Source organism: Peromyscus maniculatus, chromosome 23, assembly GCF_049852395.1.
Source record: "Peromyscus maniculatus bairdii isolate BWxNUB_F1_BW_parent chromosome 23, HU_Pman_BW_mat_3.1, whole genome shotgun sequence".
Classification (NCBI taxonomy): Eukaryota; Metazoa; Chordata; class Mammalia; order Rodentia; family Cricetidae; genus Peromyscus; species Peromyscus maniculatus.
Genome location: NC_134874.1, coordinates 27,356,205 through 27,369,750, shown reverse-complemented (window position 1 = coordinate 27,369,750; position 13,546 = coordinate 27,356,205). Strand labels below are relative to the sequence as shown.

General features: G+C 50.9%; 1 protein-coding gene across 6 annotated transcripts in view; it reads right to left on the bottom strand.

Annotated features, from left to right (window-relative positions):
• The window catches only part of Por (cytochrome p450 oxidoreductase), a 67,349-nt gene that overhangs the window by 15,556 nt on the left and 38,247 nt on the right, over positions 1-13,546 (bottom strand). For 5 of the 6 annotated variants that reach the window (XM_076560132.1, XM_076560134.1, XM_006971282.4 and 2 more), the window contains exon 2: positions 3,591-3,782. In XM_076560132.1, the coding sequence (XP_076416247.1) occupies positions 3,591-3,769 (179 nt within the window). In that variant the 5' untranslated portion in view covers positions 3,770-3,782. Of the gene's footprint in view, positions 1-3,590; positions 3,783-8,261; positions 8,362-13,546 lie in introns of those variants that run through there. The other variant, XM_076560131.1, reaches the window with a different exon arrangement.

Genomic DNA, 13,546 nt, shown 5'->3' with positions numbered 1-13,546 from the left:
CCAATCTCCACCTCTTAGGCTCCCTAACTTTGTACACCTTTGCCCCCAGGACAGTGTACCCCGGGGGAATCTATGTGCAGGGCTGGGACTGTGCTGTTCTGAGGCTCTGGCACAGATGTGTGTGACTGTGAGCCAGGATTTTCAAAAGCAGCCACCATCTCCTCCTTCTCTTTGTACCAGTGAGGCCGGGGTACGCTTCAAGCTCCGTTCTGTTGTAGGGTACCGCTCTCGGCAGGAATTCCGCCCAGGAGAGAAGTTCAAGGCCCTCTCTCGGCTTCTCCCTATCTCAGGAGGGATAAACCGGCCCAAGTGGCTTCCTGCCGCAGTGATGCTGACCTGGCCCAGGAAAGTCGGTCTCTCCAGGCTCTGGTGTCTAGTGGCCACACGTGGTCAGTGGCAGCAGGGACAGCGTTCAGAGGTTCAGAGAGCCACATTTAGATCTGTGGGAGGGCCACAGAGGTTTGCACTCCCCGGGAGAGTCATCCGAGCCCCAGGGGGCACCTCCTGACTTGTTTTGTATACCTGTGTTCAGAGCGCTTGCTGCCCAGACTACAGCTGGCTTGTTATTTTGGCTTGTATAAACATCTATACCCTTCAGGCCAGGGACGGAATTCAGCCTGAGAGGGCATTTGCCACACATGCGCAGAGCTGCCCCATACACACACACACACACACACACACACACACACACACACACACACACACACACACACACAAGCTTGCAAGCATGCACAAATACATGCATAACCCATGCCCAGTGGTTTCATGCTCCATAGCATGCAACCCCCTACAAAGGCCTTCAAAGATTTTATGACATTTCTGAAAGTCACCAGAAGCCATGATAAGAATATATGATATGCTGGGGGAAATGGGAGGCCTTTAATCCCAGCACTTAGGAGGCAGAGGCAGGTGGATTTCTATGAGTTCGAGGCCAGCCTGGTCTATGGAGTTCCAGGACAGTCAAACCCTATCTCAAAAAACCAAGAAAAAAGAAAGGAAGGAAGGAAGGAAGGAAGGAAGGAAGGAAGGAAGGAAGGAAGGAAGGAAGGAAGGAAGGAAGGAAGGAAGGAAGGAAGGGAAAGGAAAGGAAATAGACCAGGTGGCACATGCCTTTGATCCCAGAAATGGGGAGGCAGAGAGGATCACTGTGAGTCTGAGGTCAGCACAGGTTACACTGTGCAACCCTATCTCAAAACAAAAAAACAAAAACCCAAACCCAAAACCAACCAACCACATCTGCCTCTGCCTCCCAAGTGTTGGGATTAAAGGCACGTGCTACCTTGCTTGGTGGCCTTGAACTCTTGATCTTCTTTCTACCTCCATCTCTCAAATGCTGGGGTTACAAGTATGCACCATCAAGGCTGGCAACTTCTGACTTCTAAGACAGGGTCTTGCTGAAGTTGCCTAGGTTAGCCTTGAATTTTTTCTATAGCTGAGGCTAGTCCCTGAAGAAGGTTGGGTGGTTCTGCATCTCATATTCTTTCTTGGGGAGCAGCAGGACCTCCATTTTATAAACGGTGGAACAAGGCCAGCATGGAGGGCGGGACCAGGCTACTGGTCCTTTATCTCCAGGTGGGCACATTTTCATCACAAATAGTGCTCCCACCCCGGGACTGTACCCAGGGCAGCCCAGGCTGGAGAGACTGGATTCCAGCCCACAGGTTCCTCCCTCAGTCCCAGTAGCCTAGGTGTGGCTCTACCCTCAGGACAGGGTCCTGGATTCTGATGCTGAGGGAAAACCTTTCTTGTCCTCCAGGAATGTGTCTCCCAGTCTCACCTAAAGATGCCCAGCCATGAAAGCTGGGAATCTGTCACAGCCTCAGGGGAGAGAGACAAAGGTCCCACCCAGCCTAGCTCAGGGATGCAGCTCAGGGCCCCGGTTAGACGAGGCACACTGAAGTATTTTATAACCTGTCTCCACAAAGCACCTTTCTTCACCCTCGCTTCTCAGGTCCTTTTTGCTTTTGTGTGAGACATGATCTCATGTAGCCCAGGCTGGCCTCCAACTCCTGATCCTTCTGCGTCCACCTCTCCGGTACTGGGATTATAGATGCGCTCCAGGCTTTTGACTTTTTATTTAAAATTATATTTATTTAGTGTGTGTGTGTGTGTGTGTGTGAGAGAGAGAGAGAGAGAGAGAGAGAGAGAGAGAGAGAGAGAGAACACGGTGTGCGAGCAACAGTGAACTTGCGGAAGTCAGAGGACAGCCTGCAGGAGCTGGTTCTATCCCTCTACCGTGTGGGTTCCAGGAATGGAACTCAGGCTGCCAGCCTTGGTGGCAAGCGTCTTTACCTAACAAGCTGTTTTCCTGACCCTATTTTTTTTTCTGTTTTTGAGACAAGCTCTCTGTTAAGTTGCGCCGGCAAGCCTTTGGCTTGCCCTGCAGATGAGGTGACACCCTTGCCTCAGTTTCCCGAGTGGTCGGCATAGGCCTGAGTTTTGAGGCTTGGCAGTCATGTTCAGTGACGGTGAGAATGAGCAGGCGGTGATGACGTGGGGAGGCAGTTCTAGTCCCACAGTCTTGTGCAGAGCCGACGGCGGGGCACAGGCCAGGCCACTCGCCGTCTGCCCTTCAGCCGGACACATTTTCACCACGAGCGCTGCCCTCCCTCCACCCACATCGCATCCTGACCAGGTGGATTCCAGCTCACTCGCCCTGCCCATGTCCCCAGCCTCCAGTGTGACCCAACCTGCAGGACAGGGGCCACGCTCCTGTGCAGAGGCAAGTCCTGGAATGTGTCCCTCAGTCTGGCTCGGCTAGTTCTGAGTCACCAGGCCCTGGGCCTGTCACTGCCCAGGGCGAGGAGAGAAGGGCAGGAGGTGAGCACCCAGCCAGATAATGGACCTTAAAGCACTCGGGAAACTCCTCTCTACAAAGCACTTCCCACGCTCTCGACAGCCTACTTTTCTTTTTTAGTACAGACTCAGTTAGCTCAGGCTGACACATAGCTTAGCATGCCCTTGAACTCCTGACCCTCCTGCCTCCACTTAATTGCTTGTATTGCAGGCCTCAGCTTCCCTCATGGAACGCCATCTCAGTGGTCCTTAGGATGCTTGGTTCACACTACACATGGCACTAACACATGCAGCAGGAAGGAGAACTCAGGCCCCGTGGGTAAGTTCATGCCATGACCTCATCAAGTACTCCACAGAGCCCAGGAGAGTGGCGCTCTGGGCCACCAAGTTAGACCAGGAAACAGAGAAAGGAAAAGGTTCAACATCTCGCCAGGTTGGCCCAGCAAGAGACCATAAACTCAGTGAAGCCAAGAGTCTGTTTCCATCATAGCCACACATTCTAAAAGTGTTTGGAAAACAGTGGGCAAAGACCTCAGGAGACATTGGCTCAGAAGATCACTCATGGGGAAGGTAAATCCAGCTCTGCTTTGTTCTTCCATGTGTGTGGTGTGTGTCTTATTATTAACGAAGACTTAAAGCGTCATCTACCCATAGGGTCACCCCCCACACTCAAGCCTCAAAGGAGTCTTGCTTCTTACAGCCTACAGCCCCAACACAGGGAACAGCATGGAAGGACGAGGTGCCAAGGATGCCCAGCAAAAGGGGTAGCCAAGACTCTGAGGGACGGCACTCACGTTGTCTGGATCTTGCTGAACTCTGGTACCTCTTCTTTCTTCTTTCTAAAGATGAACCAGTAGGTCAGGACCCCCACGATCAGAGAGAACAGAACCATGTCCGTCGTGCTGAAGAGAGACACTTCTTCGGCCACTGCCTCAGTCATGGTGGCACTGGCGTCTTTGTGAGAGTCCCCCATGTCGGTGACAGAACTGTCGGCAGAGAGAAATGGCAGATGTCAGGGAGGAGGGAAGTCGAGGCAGCTACAGCCTAGGAGGGAGCCAACGCTGCGACTACCCCAATGGCGTCAGCCAAGGGCAGGGTGAGCCCTTTAGCCAACAACGAGAACAGAAGCCATGGGCTTCCCGTGTCCCGAGCATCTCCAACCCTGCAGGAAACATGGAGGTCCTTGTACTCACAATTAAGCACCAGGGAAGCCAGGAAGGTTAAACACACGTGGTTGTCCCTTCAAAGGGAGCAATATATAACCTGTTTTCTGCCCAGAAGGCTGTGAACGGATGTAATGGCCTGGTGACCTCTGTGCTATGTATATGGACAGGTCACACCGGCTCTCCCAGACTCTTAGGTTTATCTCAGTTGATCTACAGCACTATCCTTCCGGGGACCCTTACCATGAGCATTATTTACCTTGAGCCTGCTCCCTTAGTTAATCTATAGAACCTATCTTTATTGAAGATGTCACTTGTACTTTATGAAAGTTTCAATATAATCATGTCTTAAGCTTTGTTATACACACAAGATTGAGTTAATTATCACCAGGAAACTTTTCCCCCCCAATTGTACTCTGCTTAAATATGCCTAAAATAACCTGCTTGAAGTTTGAACCAACACTGGCTACTGAGTAGTATTGAACCAAATTTCCCTCTTGCCTCCCCTGGCCCCATGGTGTTTGCAGAGACCCCCACACAACTCCACAAAGACAAGGCGTGGGCTAAGACCCCAGGAGAGAGACAGGTACTTTACCCCAAAGGCTGGGCTGTTGAGTTGTCTGAATGTGGCATGGTTCTAAGTCTTTGGACTTGGCCCTGGGAAGAACCCTGGAGATCCTGGCTGACCACAGTGCATCTACAAGAGACCCTGGGTCTCAAGAATGGGCGAAACTAACAACTAGGCTTATGGTGAACACACAGCTTGGCACCCTGGCACTTAGAAACCCTGGGCTAGTTTGACATCCATAGGTCCTAGGGACACACAGGTCCAGGCTTCCACATCTGCAAGAATCATTCCCATAATACCCTGGATGCCAAGGCTCTAGGGACATCAATGGTTGGTTACAGTTGAATTTCAACGGATGCTGGAGTCAGGTCCTGAGAACTCCACCATAAACTGAAAATAGCACTGAATGAAAAGCTGTTCGTGTGACCCCAGAAGGAGAGGCCAGCTGGAAACGCAGCCCTAGCCTCTCCGGCACCTGCCCTCCAAGCTTTAGTCTCCATCCTCACACTGCAATAAGCCACAAGTAAAAGGCTTTCCTCAGCTCTGTCCTGGGGAGACACTGATCCTGAGTTGGTCTTGAGGGTGCTCGGCTGGCCTTTCCATCATGGAAACCTGGCAGGTAGGTAGATCTGTTCTGGGGCACAGCTGAACAGCATGAGGTCCTGAACCCTGAGCAGGCCACCCTTTCTATTTCCCCATAGTCCTGTGACTGAGCCAGAACGCACGAGTCACATCTCCGCAACTCAGGCCAGCAGAGTGGCTTCCTGTCAGCTTCCGTTTGCTGTCACAGCCTCAGGAAAAACACTGGGCCAGCCTCAATCCGAGATTGTCTGCTCTTTCATTCTACAACCACTGGGAACAGCCTCCTTCTCGGGTTTTAGACATGCCTTCCCAACAGCGCGACTTCTGTCCTTACGTGTCCTTACCGGGTGGTGCTGGGAATAGAACCCGGGGCTTCCCACATGGTAGATAAGTGGCTGAACCACACCCCCAGCCCCTCACTGCGGGATTCTAGGCAGGTGCTCTACCACTGAGTCACACCCCAGCCCCTCACTGGGGAATTCTAGGCAGGGGCTCTACCACTGATCCACACCCCAGCCCCTCACTGGGGGATTCTAGGCAGGGGCTCTAAGGCTGAGCACAGCTCCCAGCCTCAGCAGGCAGTTCTACTCTACTGCTGTAGGTCTGTACTTCCGGTCCACACCCCCGGCCTTTATCTTCGTTGGTATCTGAGACTAAATTTAACTCTCATGTCCTCAAGAACTCTGTATTAAGTATTTCAACCACACTGTGTATTCAGGGCTGGCTGCGTCTGTCCAACCTTGTCTTCGTCTTTGACAAGCCCACGCACCTTCTGTCAAACGCGCACAGAATCAGACCAAGAGGCGTTCAGGGCCCGCTTTGACGGAGGGTTCTAGGAAAATCTGTCTCACAGAATTGGGATGCAACAGACATTCAGCGTTAGCTACAGCCACGGGAGTCTGCTAAGGGCAGAGATGCTAACAGAGAGAGAAGCCTGCCTTGTATCCCTTTGTGAGGCAGCGGGCAGTACCGAGTCCTTGTCTCACCGGGCAGCCCAGACCCCTGCTTTCCAGAAAGGCAGCCAGACGCTCACAATACCAAGTCACAAGGCTGACCACACGACTCAAATGAACTGCCTTCCTGCAGGCAGTTCCTAAGGTGGTGGAATATTGGGGCACAGGGGTACTGGTAGACCGGTTACCCCCCAAATCACATCCTGGCCACTGAAAGGGGCTTCCAATGGTCAGACTACTCCCTACATAGGGGTCCTTTTATTATTTTTGTTTTCATGTTTACTTTTTTTTTTTTTTTTGGTTTTTTGAGACAGGGTTTCTCTGTGTAGCTTTGCGCCTTTCCTGGAGCTCACTTGGTAGCCCAGGCTGGCCTCGAACTCACAGAGATCCGCCTGGCTCTGCCTCCCGAGTGCTGGGATTAAAGGCGTGCGCCACCACCGCCCGGCCTCATGTTTACTTTTTAACAGTGCAGCTCAGACTGGCTCCAAAGGTGAGACCCTTCCTCCTCAGGCTCCAAGTGCTGGTGTTACAGATGAGGACCACCACACCTGGAGTGACTGAATACCAATGGCCAACTTGACAGTCTTCAGGATCACTATGGAAACAAACCTCTGGGCATGTCTGTGAGGAAGCTTCTAGATAAGGTTTGATGAGAAGGGAAGACGTCCCAAATATGGGCAGTGATATTCCATGGGCTGGGGTCCTAGGCTGAGTAAAGAGGAAGAAGAAGCTGAGTCCCCAGCATTCACCTCGCTCCCATAGGCCTATGGAGGCACTGTGAGCTACCAAACGCCTCAAGCTCCCATCATGCTCTCCTGTCATGAAGGACTGTATCCTTGGGCCATGAACAATATAAACCGTTTCTTTCCACGGCTTCCGTCAGGCATTCTGCCACAACAGTGCACAGCACACCTCACACACCTCATTTCATTAGCTGGGCAGGAATCTATGGGGGTTTTGTGTGTGTGTGTGTGTGTGTGTGTGTGTGTGTGTGTGTGTGTGTGTGTGTTGGTGAGACAGAGTTTCTTTGTATAACAGCCCTGGCTGTCCCGGAACTCACTCTGTAGACCAGGCTGGCCTCAAACTCACAGAGATCCGCCTGCCTCTGCCTCCTGAGTGCTGGGACTAAAGGCGTGCACCACCATCACCATCACCAGGTAGAATATGTGGTTTTGACTCTGAACTCAGGAGAAGTAGCCAGGCTCATGGTGCAGCCCTGTGGACTCACTGAGCCTATTTCAACCAGCATCCACTAGCATCAACAGCAATAATTAGGCAGTCCAACTTGCTCTACCCTTTCCTGGAGCAGAGCTGCCTCCTTTGACTTTCTAGGTTTGTGGAAACTGGCCAGCTGGTGAAAGTAGGAAGATGAACGGTCAAGCCATGGTGTGCACTTGACCATCTAAAGCTGTAGGTTCCATGCTTGTGATTCAGCCAACCTCAGAAAATATTTAGAGATCCACCCGAGCAAGTAGAGGCAAGAGATCTCTGATGCAAGGTAGACAGCCCAATTATTGGCTATTCATGCTCGTGGACGCTGGTGGGGGCTTTGCCAGGTTCCAGAAGAGCATGTGAGGCAAGAACACAAGGGTTCAGGCCATTGAAACAGCTCCCTGGATAAAGGCGCTTGCTGCCAATCTTAGAGACCTGAGTTCGATCCCCAGGACCCACATGACAGAAAAGACCTGGTTCCTGCAGGTTGTCCTCTGATCTCCAGATCTGCACCGTCACACAAACATACTAACACACTAAAAACGAATTCAAAAATTTGTTGTTGTTTTGAGACAGAGTCTTCCTTTATGCTGCCCTGGCTGTCCTGGAACTTGCTCTGTAGACCAGGCTGGACTCAAACTCACAGAGATCCACCTGCCTCTGCCTCCTGAGTGCTGCGATTAAAAGATGTTTTTTGTTTTTGTTTTTGTTTTTTTTCAAATAACAGAAAGGTTCTCTCTCTCTCTTTCCCCAGGAGACTGTTTACAACACTGGAGTACAAGGTCATCCTTCTTTGAACATTTTTGCAACTTCTGGTCAGTACACAAGACTGAGGCAACCCAGCACTCAAAGCAGGATGAATCAGTCACTTGCGCAAAAAACATCAAATTAGAGAAGAGGCTGGCAGTGGCCGAGTGGTGCCACATGGTGCGGAATAGCGGTCACTATTAAGGAGCCTAGTAGCAGTCATTATCAACTCACATATACCTAGACAAGGGACCTGGTGTCATCCTGAAGCTCTAGCGAGGAAAGAGGGTCCGCTCAGGCTGGCAAAACTCTGCCCAGGTCTCGAGGCTTCCAGAGGACTGAAAACTTTAAGGAAACAAATTATACTATTGCCTAATACACAGCTCCCCTGCCCAAGAGTCTCAGGGAAACTGTTCCCCAAGGCAGCCTGCCTGCAAGGGTGACTGGGAGCTGTGACCAGCCTATCCAAAAGTCTGGCATCTGAACCTATGTGCTCTGGGTGTGGTATTAAGTTTTCCTTTGGGGGGATTCTCCAGTGTGCTGCTGCTGTGGATGTCTTTGGGTTGGTGCTTTCTGAATCGGTTCTAGCAGCTTTTGGAATTTGTCAGTTTATGCCTTTTGCCACCATGACTTACTGATTTTTTTTTTCTTTAGCCCTAACCCCTCTCTTCTACTTCCTATTTTTTTAATTAATTAATTAATTTCTTTTTTTTTTGAGACAGGGTTTCTCTGTGTAGCTTTGGTGCCTGTCCTGAAACTCACTCTGTAGCCCAGGCTGGCCTTGAACTCACAGAGATCCGCCTGGCTCTGACTCCCGACTGGGATTAAAGGCATGTGCCACCACTGTCTGGCTATTTTTTTTTTAATTTATATATATGTATATGTACATGCAATGTGGGTGCAGGTCCCTGCCAGTTCAGAAGCCAGTGTAGGATTCCCGTGGAGCTGACGTTACAGGCTGATATGGGTGCAAGCCCTCTTCACCAATGAGCCCTCTCTCCAGCTCTCTTAAAGGCTTATCCTTGCTCCCACAAGACTCTTAAGCTCCTTCTCCCAACGTTAAATCCAGTTTTCTCTTGTTCAGACTGGAAAGTCTACAGTTCTATCTTTGAGCTCATTAACTGTCTACTCAGCCTCCTCCCCACCCTCAGTGCTAAGGATGGAATGAACCAGTTCCAGTTAGCTTTAACTGTCCTTTCATTGTCCTAACCTACAGCCATCTGAGAGCAAAGCCTTCACTGAGGAACTGCTTAGATCATTGGCCCATGGGCATGTCTATGGGAACAGTTTTGACGGCTGATTGATACAGGAGAGCCCAGCCCACCGTGGGCAGCACCATTCCCTTGGCAGTCGGTACTGGGCTGTATAAGAAAGCTAGCTAAGCATGGGCAAGTAATTGTGCCAGGAAGTGTTCTTCCATGGTTTCTGCTTCAACTTCCTGCCTGAGTTCCCGCCTGACTTCTGCCGATGATGGGCTGTGTGTGTGACCTGTAAGGTAAAATGAACCCTGACCTCCCCTAAGCTGCTTTTGTTTAGAGTATTGTAACACCGCAGCACAAAGAAATACGGGACAGAGCCAAAGGTCTCATGCAACCAGGCAACTGTCACCCCTTAGTCCTTTTTTTCTTTGTTTTTTGACTGTCTCATGTAGCTCAGGCTGGCCTCAAACTAAGTATGTAGCTGAGGCTGGCCTCAAGTGCTGGGATCACACCTGGCTTCCTCTGTCCTTTTCATCAGTTCTACGATCTGTTGGGTTCTTTTTTTACATCTTGTGTTATCTTGCTGTTGGCATTTGTCTATTACCTTTTTTCAAGGTCAGCTTTTCTTGGTTCTTGGATATGGTGATTTTAAAAAAAATGTATGGGGCTGGAGAGATGGCTCAGAGTTTAAGAGCACTGACTGCTCTTCCAGAGGTCCTGAGTTCAATTCCCAGCAACCACATGGTGGCTCACAACCACCTGTAATGAGATCTGGTGCCCTCTTCTGGCCTGCAGTCATATATGCTGTATACATAATAAATAAATAAATCTTTAAAAAAAAATGTATCCTGGATTTGAAACAAAATAAAACAGGGCTCAAGTCAGGCATGGTGGTGTAACCTTTAATCCCAGCACTTGGGAGACAGAAGGAGGCAGATATCTGTGAGTTCCAGGACAGCCTGGTCTATACAGAGAGTTCCAGGACAGCCAGCCAGGTCTACACTGAGAGATTCCGTTTCAAAACACTAAACAAACAAATAAATAAAATCAAGGTCTCATGTAACCCAGGCTGGCCTCAAAAATCACTGTGTAGCTGATGACAGCTTTGACCTCCAATCCTCCTGCCTCCACATCCCAGATGCTGGGATCACAGTCATGAGCCTCCATGGGTGGATCCTGGGTGTCCTAAATATTAGGTTATAAGATCCTGGGTTTTACTTGATTCTTCTCTTGCAGGGGGACTCCTCTGTCACCTGCTGGGGGTGAGGGGAAAGAGGGTGCCAACTTGTTGCTCTGAGAGAGCATTCATTCTCCCTACCAGGAGGGCTGTGGTTCCTCAGGCGGCCTCCACTGACATCTGGCATGGTTCTGCCCAGTCGGAGTGAGGAGCTGCAGCCAAAGGCTCTCTGAGATGTCTCTCCTAAACAGAGAACGTTTCGTGGCTCCCTTGGAGAACTGAGATCTCTTTGGCATCTGATGAACCTAAAGATTACTAATAATGCTTGGCTGTGTATGGCCTCAATAGCAAGCTTGATGTGACTGAAGAACTAACTAATGTGAGACAGTCTTAAAGGAGTTGAGAAAGCCCCGGCTTAGTGTGAGGGAGCCAGCTCCCTCAGCAAAGCACTGGCCTCTCAAGTGTCAGAACCTGGGTTCGTTTCCCAGGACCCACATCAAAGCCAGGCACAGGCCAGCGAGATGTGTTAAGGGGCTTGCCACCAAGCCTGACAATAAATTAGAACCCAGGGTCCCACACGGTGGTAGAAGAGAAATGACTCCTGAAAGTTGTCCTCTGACCTCCACACACATGCCATGGGAGTACCCACAATAAATAAATGCCAAGGGGGAAAAAAAAAGCCAGATGCGGTGGTACACACCTACAATCCCAACAATGGCGAGACCAAAACCAGAGACCGGAGCATCACAGGAGCTCACTGATCAGCGAGCCTAACCTAGTTGGCAAACTCCAGGCCAGTGAGCCTTCCATGATGAAGGAGCCTGAAGAGCAACACTCGGGGATCTGTATTTCACGAGTGAACGTGTGCTGTCATTGTCCCCAGAGCCAAACTGCTGTCCTGGTCACGAGATCTACTTTCCAACGGTCGGAGCTGTGGACTGCTACAGTTCCCTCACAGAAGGGGGCGGGGAGGGTCCCTGCACCCTCACCCTCTCCTGTACCCCTCTTTCCGGCCATGTATACACAAGTTTGCCCTAACTGCGGATGGCCTCACTAAACAGGCTGGGAGGGAAGAAAGGGGGAGCCCTCCGTGGCCCCAGGAACCCACCATCCATGCTAGGTGAAGACTTCCCAGGGTCCCTGCTTTGGGGTCACCCCACTCCCGCCAGTAACCCCGCTCCCATGCTCTGTAAGGTAAGTCCAACAATCTCATTGGCTCTCCAGGGTGGACTCGGTTTGTCACTGGGACCTTAGAATGAGGGGGTGAACAACGTTCTCCCCCAGGGAGGGAATTTTAGTAACACTTGCACCTGTACACACACACACACACACACACACACACACACACACACACACACACGAACATACACACACACTCTATTAGTTTGCTTCCTGTTGCTGTGATAAACACCATGGCCATAATCAACTGGGGGAGCAGAGGGTCTATTTGGTTTGCGTGTCCCTATCACAGTCCATCACTGAGGGAAGTCAGGGCAGGAACGCAAGCAGGAACAGAGGGAGAACACGGAGGGGTGCTGTTCACTGGCTTGCTCAGTCTTAGAGTACCCATGACCACCTGCCTGGGGGCACCCCCAACAGTGGGCTGGGCACCAGATCTTCCCACATTCATCCTTAGTCAAGAAGATGCCCCACTGGCAACCTGACAGAGGCAGGTCCTCAACGGAGGGTCCTCACCTCTTCCCAGGGGTTAATATTCTGACCCGCCCCTGGCGCCGCCCTGCGTCCACACATAAAGGCCTCATTTTCAGGAAAACTCCTCCCCTTCCTCCTCTTCCGCTTTTCCTCCCACGAGGTGTGCACTCTCGACCCCCCTTCCTCTCTCTTTTTTTCTCTCTTCTCTCTTTCCTATCTTTCTCTTCATCTCTCTACTATAATAACCCATTTCGGCGCAGATGCAGCGTCCAGGTCATGAATGACTGTCGCTGCTGCCTGGCCGCCATGACCGCATGACGTGGGTTGCCCACCAGGCTGCTTCTGCATCTGCCCAGCATGCCAGCATGGTTCCCTGCACTCGTGGGATACCCTGGCCCGGCCAGCTGGGGATCCCCCCACGCCTGCAAATTTGTAACACCAGGTAACTCTAGTTGACAAAAAAAGAAAAAAAGAAAAAAAAAAAAAAAGAAAAGAAAAGAAAAAAAGACCAGCACAGCTGTCTACAAAAGAAAACACTAGCTTAGTACACTCTGAAGTGGGCTCTGCTAAGGTGTTATAATGTGGTTGAAAACCAACCGTGGAGCAGAAGTTGGAGCAGGGAAAGCCGAAAGCCTTCCAGGGCTTCCTAACACTGCCACCCTTTAGCACAGTTCCTCATGGTGTGGTGACCCCCCCCCCAACCATAACATTATTTTTGTTTGTTTGTTTGTTTGTTTTTTTCCCAAGACAGGGTTTCCCTGTGTAGCTTTGCGCCTTCCCTGGAACTCACTTGGTAGCCCAGGCTGGCCTCGAACTCACAGAGATCCGCTTGGCTCTGCCTCCCGAGTGCTGGGATTAAAGGCGTGCGCCACCACCGCCCGGCTCCCATAACATTATTTTCGTTGCTCCTTCATAACTGTAATTTTGCTTCTGTTATGAATCATAATATAAATATCTGTGTTTTCCAATGGTCTTAGGTGACCCTTGTGAAAGGTTCATTCAGCCCAAAGGGGTCAAGACCCACAGGCTGAGAGCCACCGCCTGGGACAAATTTTGTGAAACTCTGCTGTGATTATTACTACCTTACCACACTGCAGTGAGAGTATTTACACCACGATGCCACAGTCATGACTATCAACAGTGCACCTTCCAGACTCCCTCAACTTCCCCACCATCCGTCCGCTCTGCAGGCTTTTGGAACCAGGAGCTGAATATCCAGCCTGTCCCTCTCGGCAGCAGCTGGAGAACATGGCGTGGACAAAGTTCAGGGTAGCCTAGGCCGGCTTTGAACTTCTCGTCTTCTCGCCTCTGCCTTTTGGGTGCTGGACTCAAAGGCATGAGATGTCTGGTTTATGTGGGGCTGGGGACTGAGCCCAGAGCTTCCTGCATGCTTGGCAAGGCCTCTGCCAGCTGAGCTGTGTGTGCCCAGCACTGGTCTGATGACTTTGTGCTCTGTGTGCAGATGGAGAGTTCTCTGAACGACTAACTTCAACGAC